General features: G+C 41.2%; 1 protein-coding gene across 1 annotated transcript in view; it reads left to right on the top strand.

The window, feature by feature from the left end:
- MET (MET proto-oncogene, receptor tyrosine kinase) overlaps window positions 1-18,515 on the top strand; it is a 112,099-nt gene that overhangs the window by 55,858 nt on the left and 37,726 nt on the right. The window contains exons 9-11 of the mRNA XM_009286818.2: window positions 2,015-2,179; window positions 3,133-3,232; window positions 11,932-12,150. Of these exons, the coding sequence (XP_009285093.1) occupies window positions 2,015-2,179; window positions 3,133-3,232; window positions 11,932-12,150 (484 nt within the window). The remainder of the gene's footprint in view (window positions 1-2,014; window positions 2,180-3,132; window positions 3,233-11,931; window positions 12,151-18,515) is intronic.

Raw genomic sequence — 18,515 nt, 5'->3', positions numbered from 1 at the left:
TGTATCCCGTGCAGATGAGCAGCTGTTTTTGCGGTACTATCAGTGAACAGCCTCCAAACTAGAGGCAGCATCAGTTTGGGACTTTTCCTGGTATATATAAACTTGTTTTGAGGATTAAGCCAGAATTTCTTGTGGTTCTGTACTGGATCCAGTAGGCGCTCAGTCAAGAATCTTTGACATGCTCTGTGTGGAAATGCCTTCAATCCCAGCTGAATATAAATGTTAAATACCAAGCACAGATTCTCTGCTATGGGCAGACAAGCATTCTGAATTTGGTAGCCATTCTACCATGGCGCAAATCCTGTTTGGTCCTGTTTTCAGGTACACCAGGGTGGCTCCAGAATTGTCACCTCTGCGGCCAAGGGCAGAATCTGGCCCACTGTGTTCCAGGAACAGGATGTCCAGCAATTCCTCTAAATTTTGAGCCTCTCTAGTGGTTATGGAAAGTCATAGTGGTGAAACATCACACTTGCGGAGAACGTGGGGAAGCAATAGCCTATTAGTTAATGTCAGACTCAAAGTCAGGAGAGCTAAATTTTATTCTTTGCTGCTAAATGATTTATTGTATGCTCTTGATCAAATCAGCTAAGTCTGACTAAATCAAGAAAGGGATTTAGGTATTCAAGTCTGATATTTAATCACTACCAAGATCTTCAGCGCTTCTGTTCAGTGGCTATTTAATAGTTTAGGGCGGCATTTATTGATGTCATCATCTCAGCTGGTCAACTAATGGACAAATATGTAAACCTTTTGGGAATGATTCATCTGATCCATTTGAGACATTTAGTGGGGGTGAGATGACAGCCAGTTCGGAGGCAGACATCTGCTTTGGTCAGGTGGACTTCTAGGTATCGAACTGTAGTTGGGGCTTATCCAGTAAGCATCCCCAGCACCCCTCTTTCTCACCAGCCAAGTTGTCTGGAGACTTCTACACAGGTCTTAGCCAGTTTCTCAGGGCAGGTATTTCTCTGTCTAAACTGGCAGCTTTCCCCAGTTCCGAGGGCAGCTAGATCAAGGTTTATTTTTTCCTTTAAAAGATGGTAAAAAGCTTCCATATACATATGAACAAATCACTAACCCCTACAGCACATGGTGAACCCCACCTTCCTGGAAAGCTTCAGAAGTGGCAGCAAATGCCCCTTTTGTCTAATTTGGAGACAATCTCTCACATCCTTTGAGAATGGCCTTACTTGGAGGGCCCCTTGTGGTTGGGCCCAAATCACTGAAACCAGCTGGTAGAGTTACATTTGCTTCTCCAATCAGTTTTTACCCTTGCCTCTGATATGCCCTGCTCCCTGCAGCCACACTTCATGTGCTTCAAGCTTCAGGATCCTTCACCCCTCCGCTGCCCGCTTACCCACTGAGCTCAGTGCAGGAGGAGGACTTCCAGGGCCAAGCATGAGAGAGCAAGGGAAAGGTGAATATCCCAGAGACTCTGCTGCTGTGCTGAATTCAGCCAGCTCTTCCTGAATTTTTACCTTCTCCTCCCTTCTTCTTGCCCTCTGCCTGTCCCTCACCAGCACCTGGAGTCAGCAGATGCCCCCAGGGCAGGACATCTCTGATATGCTGGTACATCCCCCACCAGCACCTTTTCTTGAGGCTTTTTAACACAGGGTAAATCCTGTGGATTGGAAAGAGAAAGATGTTATCCCTTGGTTACAGCAGAACAAGTCATTCTCCTTAAACCTGGAGCGTGCTGTCGTTTTCCAGGCTGGAAGCTGCCTTTGCAGGGTGCAGGGACTGACGTGGCTGTCGCCAGCACTGGGGAAACACCTTCCAGCAGGCAAGATGCAAGTCAGCAAAATTAAGATGAATCTTGAGCCTAAACAGCGATGTTGCTGTTTCTACCTCACGCCATGCTTATTTGTTGCAATATGATCATCCACTGTGGGTATCGATGACATTTTTTTACCAGCGGATCCTTAGGCAGGGTTGAGGCTCGCTAAAGGACAGTGTTTTAAACCGAATACATGTTTTACAATGCTGACAAGCAAGCCTTCTTCTGTCCTTCCAGCGTATCGGTGAGCACTGCGGAGTGCTACACTCCGGCACAACGAATTCCCCAGGAATATCGTGTGAGGGTGGGAATCGACGAAGCTATTCGAGACGCGAGCGGTCATTTCACATACAGAGAAGACCCTGTTGTTTTAAAAATTCATCCAGCCAAATCTTTTCTTAGGTGAGTAAAAGTTTCTTATAGAAATAAGAAAAGTAATGAATGAAAGAAGAATGGCTACGCTGCGCAGCAATCTATCAAAAGAAATTGCATTTTTATCTCTGCCATGCCAATTGCTTCTATTATGGTGCAGTTGCAGAGGGCAGATCATTTCCTTTCAGAGGTGAAGGAGAAGGGGGAAGGGCGCCTCTTTTCTTTGTGTGATTTAACTCCTAGCTGCTGCTGAGCGTACCTGTGATGTCCTGCTGAGATACCTACTGTACAGCTAAGTGTGTCTCCTATACTGTGTCTGGACATTACACTGATTAGTGAGGAAAATCATTTAATGTGACAAGTCAGCGGTACTCAGGAGAGCAAATGGATTTTAAAATAGTCTAAATCCAGCGCTACATAAATATTATAGAATCATAGAATCATAGAATAGTTTGGGTTGGAAGGGACCTTTAAAGGTCATCTAGTCCAACCCCCCTGCAATGAGCAGGGACATGAATATATATGTATGGTAGTATGTGTGTGTTTTTAAGTGACATATTTATGGGCTCAGTAGCTCTAATCCAAGCCATCTGCCTTTGCCAAAAAAATGTCAGAAGTAAAAAAGACACCTTTTTCAGCACCACTGAAAGCAATAAGTTAGGTAAGTTAGCAAACGCTAAGTACAAGTATACACCCTCCTTTAAAATGTACACATTTGTTTTATATCCTGGCATACCACAATTTTAAAAATTATTTTTCTTTTCTTGTATTTGATTAGTTGTTATAGCAAGTGTAAAATTTGTTTCCCAGAAAAATAATCTCAGTGCTCAGAGCTATGTATTTGCATTCACCCCATATATCCCTAATTCTGGTTTTATGTTGTCATTTACTCTAAAATATAATTTGTAATTAACATTATCATAGCAGATGTATCATTATCCTACTCATCTTCTTTTTTTTTCTTTTTTTTTTATTTTTCCTAGTGGTGGAAGTACAATCACAGCTCAGGGAATCAACTTGAACTCAGTGTGCTTTCCTCAGATGGTGATTACTGTACCTAAACTGGGAATGAACTTCTCTGTGGTGAGTCAGTCTTGGAGAAGGCAATCTGTTATCTTGTCATCTTCGTGTGGTGAATGGCACGGAATTTTCAGTCAAAATTCTTTGATTTTTGCCTTGAAACTTCGGGGCTTCCACAGACATTTTGGTGTCTTCTGCACAGACTGTTTCCACTACATAGGCAAAACTCAACAACAAATTTGAAATTAAACTGGGGGTAGAACAACAGTTTCCAAAGAACCTCTGCCAAAGAAATAAGGCTTTTACAGTATCTGATAACAAGATTTTTATATTGCAATTTAACAAAGCAAATTCAGTGACTAAACACAGAACAATGCAATGCAGGTATGTCAGATCACATGGCAAGTTCAAGTGCTACTGTGAAAGGTAGGAAATACATTCAAATGGTGACTGTGGATATAAAAAGAAAGTGGAACAAGCGTCAAAGAAGGAGGAAAAGTAAATATGTAAAATCAAAAGTAAGTATTCTTTTGAAGAATTTCTGATTGCCAAATTACCTATTGGGGCAAATCTTTCCTGACTTTCCAAAGTTCAGCAACTAAGTTTTAAGAGAGGTTTGGGTTTTTGCAGTTGGGTACCTCTGCATGAACAGAGGGTCAGTCAAGGATCTAAGCCGTCTTTTGTTACCTGAGTTGATAATACACAGTGTCTAAATGTAAATAAGGTGTTCAGATATGACCGTGTGATCTACTTTAATTTTTATAAGGAAAAGATTACATTTATTGGCTAGTTGTACTGGAACTGTTTCCCGTAAGCTTTTGCCTACATATTTGTCTTGCACCTCCAACATTTTCTTATCCTGTAAGGTCTGTTTAGCCTAACTGAAGCTAAATTGACCTACACTCTTTATGACATGCTACGTTACTGTTCATATTCTCAGCTTATTTCTAATGATCATCATACAGTATTTCCTGTATTGAATTCTAAGTATTAGACCTAGGTTTGCTCAAAGCATTTTAAATGGTATGCCTGCAAATTTGCAGTCTTTTATAGCTTCAAGGTCATAATATTCTTCATGATCCTAATTTGAATAATATTATGAGTGTCGGGACCTGAATTTCAGCTGGATGTAATCGTGGCTTGTAATTTAATGGGTTCAGATTTTAATCTGAAAATCAGTGCCCCTGCAATGAAACACGGTGTTCAATGTTATCAAAAAGACACTTTACTCATGAGTCCGAAAGCAAAATGTTTCAGTGAAATCAACCAAACTCAAAATTTATTAGGTTTTGAGTAATGTGGGCATGATTATTTCTAAGTACAAAAGATTTCCAAAGAAAAGATCATTGCTGAAAGCAGCTCTTTAGATTTTGCTTTGTGGGGATTTGAGCAGTCTTTCTTCTGAAGTCAAGATCATTCACTTGCTTTCTCTGCTCCCCTGTTCTCGAGAATATCCATATTGCTGCTCTTCAGGCCCTGATTCTGCATACCTTGCTTGTCAAATATTTGGGACTTCCTCAGAATGTGAACAGATCTGAAAGGATCTGAAGCTTTAAAAAACTAATTCCACTGTCCAAAAGTGACTGGCAACTCCAGGCAATGAACACTTTCCCCCAAATGTTGGGGAGCAGCCTTTCCTTTGAGCAGTGATTTGCTGCCATCCTGCCTTTTAACCTGCTGTTGAAAGAAGACATGGATGTAGACAGTCAGAATTATCTCCCTTATTCTTTTTCTTTTCATACCTTGCAGTGTGCGTGGTATTTGCCAACACACAAGAAGAGGCAGGTCTGACCCTCCTTTTCCGTAAGGATATCTGTCCCCTGCCACTGCGGATCTCTAAGAACCTGCCCCAGTGTAAAAGCAGCTGTACACAAGTTCATTGTCCCTGCACAAAGGGTGGAATATAACCTCAAACAGATTATAATCCAGAGTGTTTTATACTTTAACACTGCCCAAGTAATATATTTTGCTCTATTGAAATTAAAGGCTTCTGGCACTCGGTGGCTTTCCCTTCCCATTTGTTCTGCCACTAGTCTTTACCTCGAGCTTATTTCTCAAGGAAGGATATTAGTTCTCAGGGAGAAGAGGAAGATTTATAAGTGGCAAAACAAGATTGCACTGTGTAACTGAGGAAATTGCTGGCAGAAGATGCCTGTGGCTGCAGCCTGCCCCATCCTGTGCTGGAGATTCTGGGCCCTATGCATGAGCGATATGCCAAAACCCCAAACTTTCATCCAGTTGTTACAAAAATAAACAACGATGAGGAACTATTTCCAGCAGGGATCCAGAGCACTGCAATGACCAGCTATCCCATTTATAAAGGAGAAAACAGGTTGTGGTCCTGAATAGACCAAACCCAGACAAATGGTTCAATACAAACCAAAATGATCAAGAAGTCCTGTAGCTGAGGTTACATATCTTTGTGCTTCCTTAGTTTGGGATGGGAGAGCTGAGTCTTTTTTTTTAATTGTTATTTAAGCCCTTTTTCTTTTCAGTTTTCTCTCACCAGCTTCCTCCAAGAAGCTGCTTTTGTCAGCATTCAGAAACTCTGGCTCTTGGGAAAACCAAAGCCAGTACTGAAACACATCCCAAAGCATCAAAGGAAAGTACAGCTGGGAGGGACCACAAGGACCTAGCGTGGCCCGCTTCCCTGCAGCAGGAGCAAATGTACACAGACCACTGCCTGACGGATATTTGTCTAGGCTGTTATTAAAGCTCCTTGTGAAAGAAATTTCACAACCTTGCTTAAACAAGCTTTGGAGAGAGCTGCTCTACCTGCTTACCTAGTGGTTTGGAAAGACTTCTTTCTAATAATTAACCCAAATCCTAGCTGCTAATTAGCTATCTTCTTGTTTAACCCTCAGTGGACACAAACAACACATTACTAGTCTCTCCTGCTAATTTTACATATTTGCACTACATTATGATTCAGCCTTTCTCTTTTCCAGTTAAAACAAACCAAACTGCTCCAAATTCTCCTGATAAGTGTTGTTTCCTAGAGCTCTGTTCCTTCTTTCTGCCACCTCCCAGACCCTCTCCCATTTGCCTAAAACTGGTGATGCCCAATTTAAAAGAGGTCTCACCTTTTCCTGTCAGCTATCTGTCCCCAGACCCTTAATTCACTCTCAGGCTTAATTGTGGCCTCAAGCCCTGGTGGAGTCGCAGTGTGAGTGGAGGGTCACTTTTGTGAGCAGCAGGAGCTGTTGGGGATGCTCTGCATCCCAGAGCCTCAGGGAGCAGAGCCAGCTGACGCACCCTGGGGCATTTGCTCTTCTCCGCCTGTTTCTTTCCATCCAGGTGGAAGAGATGAGTGGAACAACTGGTAAGAGAGTTTTTCTGGAACAACTGCCCATAAGAAATGGAGTTTCACTGAAACTGAAAAGTTTTAGGGGCAATATGCCAGCCCCCTATAGAAGAAACATTTAAGTTGAGCTTTTCAGCTTTCAATATTTCTGAAACTTTTTCTTCTATAAGGCAAAAATGCCTTGCTTCAGCTTTATCATTTTCATTTCATATTTATTTAAATTTCCTTAAAATTATTCAATACTGTGTTCACACTAGTTGTGTTTATATTACATTCTATGTTAACACTATCAAAATAATACATTTTGCCTTCTTCGAATTTGGTATTTCAACGAGTGAAAAAAATGTTCTGGAGTTATTGAACCATATGTTTCAATACTTGCAATGTGTTTCTTTTTAATTTCTGTTTCATGAGTTATTTTGACCATTTGTTCTGACTAGGAGCAAAAAATATGAATTTAGGTAGGGCTGCGTAAATTCCTGACAGCTCTAGATAATGCATAAGGATACACAAACCCTCTCACTTCTGCTTACACGTCCAGTTCCTGTGTGAGGTGCACAAGGAGGGAAGCAGCTCATTCCTTCCTTTCACTTTGCATTGTGCCTGTAAAAAAGCTTTGCATGGTTTGGAATGGTATTTGATCAGGAGCCTGTTTACAAAATAAGTGTCTTCTAACCTCTGGTATAAGTCGTGCTAGATGATTCTTCTACTTCTGAAGCACTTGAGGCCAATATTTTCTCTTTGAAAACCTGTACTTTCCACTGAATCCCCAGTAGTGAACAAGTGGTCATTCGGGTATCCTTTGCTGTAGCATTTGTAATATTCCATCCATTAACTAATTTGCATATATATTCCCACTGCTTAATCTCTTCTAACCATGAATGTCCCAAGATATGCAAGGTTGCAAAATTAGGGAGAAGCACCTTTTAATGCATGACCTTCAACAACTGACCCTGTAGCTATGTAAGATCATCTCTTTCCACAGACTTTTAATTACCCCTTCAGTAAGTAGTCTCTTGAATGATCTTTAGCATTTCTTAATTGCTCCCTGCTAGATGCCATTTCCTGCTGTATTACAGGAGAATTTTAAAATACCCTAAAGTTCCTTCAATGTTTACAAGTCCGTGAACAATCCATACTCATAATACTCATCAAAATGCCTAGAATTCACCTGCTAGTGCCTGCCTTAGATTTATTAAATAACGATAGAAGAAATTCCCTGGAAACTGTGGATGGTGAACGTGTGATTATTGAAGGTATTCCTGACTACCTATCCAAAAACACTCAGGGTTGGAGCCTCTATCTGTGTTGACTCTGTAGCATAAAGCTGCCATGGAAGCCCAGCAGTTTCCCTCATGGAGGGGAACCATTGGCCTTTCTTTGTGTGCCGAATCTGCATCTCATGCACACCTCCTGGCAAGGAAAGAGTGCAGCATGGGGTGTCAGGGAAAAACCCACACTGTGAAATCACCAGGGTGCCAGGGATGTGGTGCTAGCAGGTACATTGACCTCCCCAAGCCCAGGGAGGAATTTAGACTCCCAGTCAGTATTGGTTGTGTTGTGCGAACAGCTGGCTCTCAGACCCAGGAGCAAGAGAGATTTGACTCTACCTTCTGGTCCAATGATCTGATAGACTAGAAGTATCATCTCCCATGCCTTCATCCAAGAAGACAACTAGAATAAAAATTCTACCGATCCATTAGGGCTATTCATTGCATGACCTGAAATGGCAGCAAAAGCCAATGAGTTCTCTGAAAAATCTTCAAGATACCCTGCTTGAGTGTCACTGCTCAGTTTCTCACCTACACAGAAAAGCCTTCTGAATAGGCTTTCCTCAAGTCAGACCTGAATTCTCATCTCTTTCTATTGAGAAATCATCCTTTGGCAAAGACAGTTGGAGAGTCTCCCAGTCTGTCTTTAACCTCATTCATCTTTCATTCCTCACTGGAACTCCAGAAGTTTACTTTTTATGAAAGGACAAATTGGCCCTTTTCTCCCTTCTGACTGCTACAGATCCTGTAATACACATCCAGCTGCCCCTCTCTTATCTGGGTCAGCTGCTGGGAGACCTCTGGAGCTCAGAGATCCTCCCTCGTACTTTTCCTGTTGTTCTATCAGATGAAAAAAAATTGAATTGGGCACCGAAGTTCAGATTCTGTAGGTCAGGTTTGAATTAATTGCCTCAAGGGTTATATTTTACAAATGAAACAAGAATACATGCCTTTTAAGTGATGAGTCATATGCATTGTGCAATGGATTATTATTCCCTTTGGGGCACAGTATTTACTTATGCTTGTGAAATGCTCCATAATTTTTACATCTTTTCTTCCTTTTTGTCTTCAGATGTAGATTATAGTCACAAGAAGAATGTAGGTTTAGCTTTTAAAGTGAATGTATTTTAAGCCTAATTAAATAAAAGTTAAAGGTGCTGGGTGATAGGCAGTATCTTAATTGAGAAGGCAATAGATTGAATTAGAGCTTTTTTCTTATAGATCCTCAATCCAATATTTCTTGAAAACTAAACCGTCATATTCTTCAATTGCTAAAACCAATTTCAAGGTAAAAATGTCATGTCAAATCATGTACCAGTAAGGGCATTGCAAATAAGATTTTTCTTGACCTTACCAATCAGTCACATTGCATCCCCTCCAAAGAGTATTATTAGATTTTTATCATTTTCTGAAAGCTTCCTCTTCAGAGACCAGCCTGATAAAGTAAAGTATCTGATTCTAATAGATAGCCACAAACAAAGTTATAAATACCACTGCTATTCATTTAAGGGACATCACTACTCTACAGTAGATAAAAAGTCTAATGAATTCACATTAATCAAATAAATATAATGATTACCTGGGACATATTTGGTTTTATAATTATATATATTTTAGTAATCCCTTTTTAGAATCGACACAATATGATCGATATCTTTACGAATATTCATATATCATGGAAAAGTATGGCTTGATCATACATTATACTAATGATGCATCTTATTATTACCATACTGATTCAAATGAATTTCTAGATCCATGTGATATAACAAAGCCTGAGATATGGTAAATGGCGTATAACAAGGTATTCAAAAGAGGAAGAACAGTCTAATACTGTAAGCAAATGGAGCGAAATTCTGCCTTGTCTCGTGTCCCAGAGATTACCTTGTTATCACGGAGGATGCACAAATATTTCTGAATTTGTGCTAGGAATCTAAATGGGCTGTTAGTTACACGGGTGCAAGTCCTATTAGCATCACTGAGAGCTGCACCAAGTTATTTAACTGAGTGCCGAACTCACAGCTCGCAGACATGTAACCCTAAAACTCTAGTTCTCAGCTTCAGAGCCTTGAAAATGTTTCCCTGGGCAGATTCAAGATTTCACAATATTATGCACAGAAACATGAATTGTTGTGGTGATAAGAAAAAGTGCTGATTTGTAGATAGCTAATTTAATCCCACTTTTCAAGCTAATGTGAGTATATAACTGATACAGCTTCAACGGTTATGTCACTGATTTGAAACAGCAAAATTACATTGCATTAATTTAGCATATTAGAGACAAATGTAAACTAATTTCACAGCTCCTTCAGGCAGCATTTTATAATGAGAACCAATTTAATTTGAAAAACAAAACAGAAAAATATATATTTTTTTGCCTTTTCTAGATGCGCAAAGGTATTCAACAGCACTGTTGGTTTTCCAGGGAAATTTCTTGTAGAACAAATGTAAGATTTATGACAACTAGGAGCTAAGCCCCATTCTTACCAGGCCACATGTCAGCCACTCTATTTATTAAAAAAAAAAAAAAAAAAAAAAGTGTAATCTCTGCTGTCAGGGCACAGTGTACAGGGAACTACTTACAGAAGGTTTATACAGTTGGAAGAGAAATACTTCTGTGGAGCTGAAGCAACTCTGTTTGTGCCAGAAGTCCTTCAACCGTATCCACAGTAGGCAGCATGAAAGGGAGGCACAGTGAAGGGAGTACACGATACAGTCACAAACGTGCCACTCTGCGGTTTGCGTGAAGCTGCCCAGCACCCACCGTGCCTCCCATCGATGCTTGTAGATGTGCTGTTGACATTATAATCAAATTAGTCATGTAGAAACCTTCACAGTCAAGAGGGACAAGTTGACCCTTCTAGAGCACCGTTAATCTAATCAAAGCTGTTGTCTAAAATGGATCAGATGAATCCCACTCTAGGTGAGCCTGTTTCCCTCTGTTGACTATAAAGGCAGTTTAGACAACTAACTCCAACTCAGGTGTCTGGATGCAGGCTGGATGAATCCCATCTGCAAGGATTCATATTATCCCTGCAAACTGCCTGAACTCAGGTTCAGATCAGGCTGCCTGCAAATCCCCGCTGTCCTTGTTTGCAACACAGCAATCCTTTTAAGAAGGACCTGGGTCCGTCTTGTCTGTCTCATGAGTCCTGTGTCAAGGCAGTATGGGATAGAGGGAAGCACCCTGGACAGACATTTCACGCTGGATCGCACCCCCACAGCACAAAGCATGCTCTGGCAGGTCTTCTGGAGTGTAGGGTGCACCAGCAGCTTTCCCCTGGGAAGCACTTCTAGAGCAGGCCCTCACGAGGAATAACGGCAGAGTGAGGGGCAAGGGTGGCTTCATGCCTGTTGTCAGGCAGCTCCTGCACTGCAGTGAGGGGCAAACATCTCATCCCCGCTGGTCCAAGGAGATGCAGTGTGAAGCACATCCCGCAGGCAGCAGTCCCAGGAGGGACTTGCATGACACCTGTGTGCCTAAGCACCCAATGCCGCACGTCTGGGGCCTTACGCATACATTTTTAGAAAGAAGATACATTTTGCTGTGCTTTCGTGGCCCAGAATCCCACGGTGGCTTTGCTTTAAAGCATTTTCTCACAGCATCTGTAGTGCCTTTCTGGAAACATAGCGGCTTAGCTACGCTGTGGGTAAGTGGTGCTTTACTTTTGTTTTCCACTATTTCAGTCAGATTCATTGGCCCTATTTTTACCTTCTCTTCTCGTCCTTTGCTATTGCTTTGGTAGTGTGAAAGGAAGAGAAATCCATGTGGCAGTCACTCTGGCATAGGCTGGATAAACTGAATTATGGCTGCTTTGTGTTCTGGTACAGCTCAGTACACCAGGATAGCCTCCTGATGGTCCTTGGCTTTGAAAATCATTTTCCATTAATTATCTGCAAAATATTTACTTTAAAAGTGCTGTGAACAATCAGGCCAGGAAGCTTGTTTACTTGAACATTTCCTCAACAAGAGTGCAAACACCATTGACATGAAGTTTTTATACTTTTCTCCCAGCTCTAAATAAACGCTGTGTAGCACTGATCAGGATTTTGCTTTGGTTAAAGACACACAAGACCTCTGGTGTTTATTTTTTCAATATATGTGTATTGTTAAAGAATAGTTACGTTCATCAGTGACTTCCTATGCACATACTTACTCCAATTACCTCTTTCTTTCTTTCTTATAGGCATGTAGCCACCGCTCTAGCTCAGAGATAATCTGCTGTACAACTCCTTCACTGAAAGCCTTCAATCTTCAACCACCCTTTGTAACCAAAGTGTTCTTTATTTTTGATGGTGTCAGCTCTTTGTACTTTGATTTTGACTATGTAAATAATCCTGTATTTAAGCATTTTGAAAAGCCAGTGTTCATCTCAAGAGGCAACCAAAATGTTCTGGAAATTAAGGTAAGAACTGTTGAAATAAGTTTTTCAATTATTTGCAAGTGCACATCAGCAGCGTAGCGTGGAACAGACATTTTGATGAAATAAAGGAAGCCCCAAGGAAGCAAGGGCAGAGAGAGCGGTGTGTTCAGTACTGCATTCACCCAAGCCCCCAGCTGTCACAGCTTAAAAGATGCGGAGCTGAAAACAAAGATATACCAGGGTGGTTGTTGGCATCAGGTGGGGTGGGAGAGGGGTTTTCCTCGTCCTTGTGGGAGGACCACGCTGCGTCAGCTTCCAATTGCGATGGGCTGTGTCACCAGTTCAGGATTAAACATGGCCAGCAGCCCAGAACCTGAAGTGTGTGGTCTGCGCGTGAGTCCCGGCTCCTACTATCACATGGTTTTGTGTCCTTCCTCACAAAAGACGTGGAGTTGCCTTTAGAAAGTGGCCTAGCGGCTTTGACTCTCTAGAGCTGAGGGAAACTCTGGCCTGTGCACAGAGTCACTCATGAGGATCAGTCACCACTGTAGCCTAAATATTTACGGATCCATGAAAAATGCAAAGTTGACGCTGAGTGCCTGTTAAAAGAGCACTGAGAATAGCCTATACAGCACTGAGAAACATCTCTCAGGAATTTGGGGCCCTCGCAGGCACAGGCTGCTCTCTACTGGAGTGCTGCGGAGAAAGTTAAATCTATCTTGTGGGAGCCCGATTTCTAGAAATCTAGTGCTTTTCTGAGTTAGAGTATCAAATAGAAACAGTATAAATATAGATATTTCTCATTTACAATGAATGTTTATGAAATTTTATTATTATGTACATGTAATTTATATAGAATATCTATAATTTATATAGAATATAATCTATAAAAAATGCTTTATGGAAGAGAATCAGCCTTAATGCTGGGGTCATCTCTTTGAGTAGCTGCTCCATAGCTCTGTAAGCCAAAACTCTTTTCCGCTATGACAGCCATGTAATCTGGAAGCCCTGAGGTCTTTGACTCCAAGATGGTCCGGTGGGCCAGCTCCTGAGCTGCAGGAAATCAGAGGGCGTTACCTCAGAGCCTCTATCAGCCATGCTGGGTTCCAGTCAAACTCTCTGAATATTGATCTGTCTCCACAAAGTGTTTTGGGAAAATTCCAAAGAATAATCAGTCTGATTTTTACTTTTTTGTTTAGTTTTTCTACTTGGAACTTGTGGCCGTACAATCACCCTTCCTCAATGCAGAGCAATTCTCCTGTTCAGTTATGGAGAAACGCTAGAAAGAGTTCTGCTGTGCGGGTCAACGGAGAGCTGGGAATATGTAGCTGCTGCATGGCTCAGTGCCTCTGGGCAGTGACAGCAGTGTTTTCCAGTATTTTCCAGGTCATGCATATCAACCAGTTGGAAAGAAGACTAATTTGAGAAGAACCATAGAATAACTTGGATTGCAAGGAACCTCTGGAGGTCTTCGTAGTCTAACCCCCTTGCTCAAAACAGGCCTAAGTTAAAAATTAGGTCAGGTTGCCTATGGCCTTGTCTAGATGAGTTTTGAAAATCTGCAAGAATGGAGATTTTACAGCTTTAAAAAACCCAGCTCCACTAGCCCTGCATTGTGCATCCTGTGCTTCAGCTCCCTTCCTAGCCCAGTGGCCCTCTGCTGTACTTCATCCAGTTTGTCAGTATCTCTCTTGTTCTGTGGGGTTCAAAACTGGACACAATTCTCCAGGTGTGGCCTCACAAGCACTGAGCAGAGGAGAACAATCACCTTAATCTACTGGCTTTGCTGCTGCTAAAGTATGTGCTGAGCCTTCATCACTACAATGGCACACTGCTGTCTCATTTCACCTTGTGGTCCAGTATATCAGTCATTTTCCTAAATTTGATGTCATCTGAAAGCACAAGGACAATGCATCCTGTCCCTTTGTCCAGGTTGTCGATAAAGATTTTAAGTGGTATAATCCCAGTATTAGCTATTGACGAATGCCGCTTGTTAGACTTCTAAGATTTGAGCTGATGGCCAGTCAGTTTTTCACCCACCTTATAGTCCATCCATCCAGTCCATATCATCCCAATTTGTTTTCACTGCTAGGAGAGATTGTGTTGCAAACCTTGTGAAAATCAAGGTAAACATTATCCAGTGCTCTCCCTTCATCTACAGCGCCAGTCACCTCTGCATAGAAGGCAATCAGGCTGCTCAGGCAAAATCGACCCTTGGGAAACCTGTGCTGGCTGTTCCCAATCACGTTCTTGTCCTTCCTCTGCCTGGAAATGCTTCCATAAGGACTTGCTCCATAATCTTCCCAGAGACTGAGGGTTAAAAATTAGTTGGTTTTTTTAACTCTCTTCTTTCTTTTATTCTTGAACCTTTTATTCTCCCTGAAGGAGAAGTCCCTAGTGCTATTTATCGCTGGGAAGAAGCCATTGAGATGAGAATGGCTGGCTGAGGACTGTCCCACTGACAACTGACCAAAGACACAATTTTGTAGTACTGATGTCTCCTGCAGTCATGGCACCCAAGGCAGATGTCTGCCTAAGCCTAATGCTCTGGTTATTTCCTGGCAACCAACTGGAGAATAACATTAGTGAAAGCTGGTTTCCTAGAATAAAGCAAGAACAAGGACCTATTTAACATCTTCCTCTTAAATAGAAATAGTTATAGTGGGATGCTTCTATCAAAACACTGAGGTGACTTTCAGAAATTATAGTCAGGAGCCAAAAGTTCATTACAAGCCATATTGGCAACACTTTTCCCTCGCCCCGTACCCGCATTCAAAAATACACATACACAAGTTTACATGCCTCATGGTCAGATTTTGTGCAGTAATTAAGCAAGCTCAGCATGAAATTAAATGGCAGCTTGCTTCAGTGAACAGTCTGTTCTACCAAACCAAAGTTCTTTTATCTTTTTCTTAATTAGTTTCAGAGAGGTGGATGGAGCTTTTATCACAAGTTTTTCAATCAAACTAATCTAGTGTGACATATTTGGCTTTCATCAAATGACGGTGGGTACCGATTGAAAGGTTCTGTTTGGTTTCCCCTGATGACCATAAGATGTTTTTGTAAGAAAATGTTACACACAAGAAAACATTAAGTCTTCTATCTAAAACACAGTCAGGGCACTGTGTGCCACAAATGCCAGCCCTTCTTGTCTTCAGTGCCAGCCCTTTTGTCTTCCACACTACCGAGCCTCTCAAGGTCCCACATCATCACTGTCTTCCTCTGCCAAGTATGTGGCTCTTTGAAGTCTCTCAGTGCCTACCATGCCCCAGTCAGAGGGGTCATGGCAGAGTGGCTTGAGGCACTTTGCTTCAACACCGTGAAGACACCACTTCAGAAGTGCTCCTGCCTCCCGCCAACATGAGAAGCTTTCAGGAGAGATTCTGGTGTTTCGCTGATGGGGATGACCGAAGACCTGAGTCTGCTCAAGAGGACAGAGTCTACCTGCTGCCTCCCGCAGGAGCCACTGACCCAGACCTGCAAGCTGGCCTGCTGACAGCCCAGTGTGTCCTAGCTGTGAAAAAAACCCAAATAAATAAGGAAAGAAACAGCTTCTTACCTCAGTCTGCCCAGAGGCCTGGCCTGGTCTGGGGTTGCACTTGTGCACCAAGCTGGTGCGGGGACTCTGTGCGTGCTTCCAGAGGAGGCCTAGGAATGGGCTGCTAGATTACTAAATTATATTTATAAATATAAATCTTCCACTACAAAAATAAGTAGCACAATTGTCATTTCATGTTACACATCACATCTGAGATATTGGCTGTCCTCTGGCACATCTGCCCTAAAACTAAGAGTACAAGACTTACTAAATTGTCTATTCCTAAGCCAGTACAACACATTCTTTATGAGACAATCTTAAGGAACTCCTCTTGTCTATTTATAGGTCACACTATTTTCAATCTTCTTCCACATCGCATAGAAAATTATGTTTTTCTCAATGTCTGGTCCAAGAGAGTACAATATGGAAACCCTGGTATTTCTGAGCAAACTGAAATGGAAGCTCTGCAGCTGCAGTAACTCTTCATTCTTCCCAAGTCAACTTGCTCTGCTTAGGAACCTCAAAAATTCTTCTGACACCAATCTCAAAATTTCCACGCCTTGGTTTGTGGTCCTTCAACTGGTTCTAGACCTTCAACCAAATTATTCCCATCTCTCTAAAGTTGTGAGGTAGTTTGTCTATCAGATTGGTTTGCAATAGCTACTCTGTCCAGTAACTAGCTTCTCCAATTGCGTGCAAGGGCATTGCTCCATAAGAAGGGGGTAATACGCATTTTAAAATAGAAAATATTGTTTCTCAGTTCTCAGAGGAGTCAGTTTCCTCCTTTTCTTAAAATCATAGGCAAATTCTGTGGTCCTTAGAAGAGCAAAACCACCGCTGAAGGAGTTTTGAAACTCATAATATATTGAGATATTACACTGAATATATTTGAAACTATAATATATTAAAGGTAATATAACGGTAATAGTTATAACTAAAACCTACTATCTTCATTATAACTGGCTAAGGACCACCTTAGGAAACGTCAGTATGATTTTTTTTTCCTTTGGGTAAGTATCAGTTTTGGTGGAGAAAAAATTCTAAGATTTGGTGTAGAAGAAAAAGAGAGGCCACTCACCCACACTTTCCAGGATAGTACATTTATCCTGGAGATGGAAGACCCACATCCGAGTCTTTTGAGGTACATCATTCAAAGGAAAGATTTGAACATGAATGGCTCTCAATCTGCAGCAAGCCTCCATACTAATAAGCAATAAACACTGAATATTTACTTAATTAACACCAAACAGAACGGCTCCAAGTAGACAGAAGATACAATGCAAAGTGAACTTTTTTGGCCAGCAATTAAAAAGCACTCACCTGGGGTGTGGCTTTGCCGGTCAAAAGAGGACGTTAAACTGGCTCTCCTGTATTTTTATTAACATTTTCCCAGGGCTCAGTCTGATTCTGCAGCAGACCCAAAACATATTGCAAAGTAAGATTTTTTTGCCTCTCAGAATGGGATTCTTGTTTTCTTTCCAGTGTATGAGGCCTCATAGCGGTGTCAGCCATGACGCCTTCCTCCCTTCTCGTGAGAAACTCCCAGATCCAGCCCACATAAATAGCCTGTATTAGTGTTACTCCCTATCCTCCCTTCTCCCCTTTTACTCCCACTTAATATGCCTGTTCTTTCATCTTATCTTAAGCTGGCCTGTACACGGGGTACAGCAGCTTCTTAAACACTGATGCTCTCCTGAGCACAAAAGATCCTGAACTTGGCCTTTGGACACTACTATCACGATACCAGAAGAAATAATATTTCATCCAGTCTGGGATATGAAAGCAGGTTTTCTGAGTAGGGAGTGCACTTTTCATGCTGTCATCTTTACCAGGGCTTGTTCCTCTTTGGTCTGTAGAACGTGATTTTAACAGATTTGTGCATTTTTATGATTGTAATTAATTAGTTCTTTTTGAAAGCTTCACTCATGCTACTATAACAACTTGCAAAACAACGTGTTTGAGATGCCTTTAGTTTGTGGATAATGTAATGCCAGTTTTGTATAAACAATGCTTCCTTTCTTGTGCAAATTATGCAAAAATCTAAACAGGACCAACAGAATTTATCCCTCAGACATTTACATTTTTAGAAGACTGCATGGGCTGTATGAGTGTTAGTGACAGCAGATTTTATCCGTAAACTTTATCATCCCCCTATGGCCTGTCTGTCAAACTCCCATTTACATGAAAAAACCTGTTACATGCATATTGACAGGGCAATGTAAATTTACATTAGTCTTTTATTTCACAATTGTTTTTCCATTAAAAACATTTTCCAAGGTAATAAAAGGACTTCTCCTTAACTTTTATGAGATGGTTGTGTAATAGGAAATTGATTTTTTTTTTTTCCAAGGGAAATTATATTGATTCAGAAGCTGTTAAAGGAGAGGTGCTAAAAGTTGGAAATAAAAGCTGTGAAAACCTCCTCCTGCAGTCAGAATCAATTCTGTGTACGGTTCCCAGCGATCTCCTGAAGTCCAACAGCGAGCTAAATATAGAGGTGAGACAGCTACACAACACATGGGATATTAATGCCATTTTTATTATCATTCCCAATGTCACTATTGAACCTATAAACTTTAAATTCAAGCCTAAGCCTGTGTTTACAGAGATACCTCTATCCCTGTTTGTTTGGGATAGAAATTCAAATAATATAAACTATTTTAAAAGAAATATTAGCATCATTGTTGTTATTACCTGTTTGTACAGATATTTTCTGGAGCTTTAGGCACAAAGCAGGACCTAAACTAAATGGAGTAGGTTTACTTTGGAGCTCACAAGTCGTTTTTTCAGCAAAAAATTCTGCTGCAGTCAATAGGATCGGATCCTTGCTGAAAGAATTTTTTGTCTGCTTTTTGTAATTTCCTTTCAA

The sequence above is a fragment of the Aptenodytes forsteri genome, unplaced genomic scaffold (genome assembly GCF_000699145.1).
Source record: "Aptenodytes forsteri isolate BGI_AS27 unplaced genomic scaffold, ASM69914v1 Scaffold166, whole genome shotgun sequence".
NCBI classification, from domain to species: domain Eukaryota; kingdom Metazoa; phylum Chordata; class Aves; order Sphenisciformes; family Spheniscidae; genus Aptenodytes; species Aptenodytes forsteri.
Note: the sequence above shows the minus strand (reverse complement) of the source record. Positions and strands in the feature narration are given on the sequence as shown.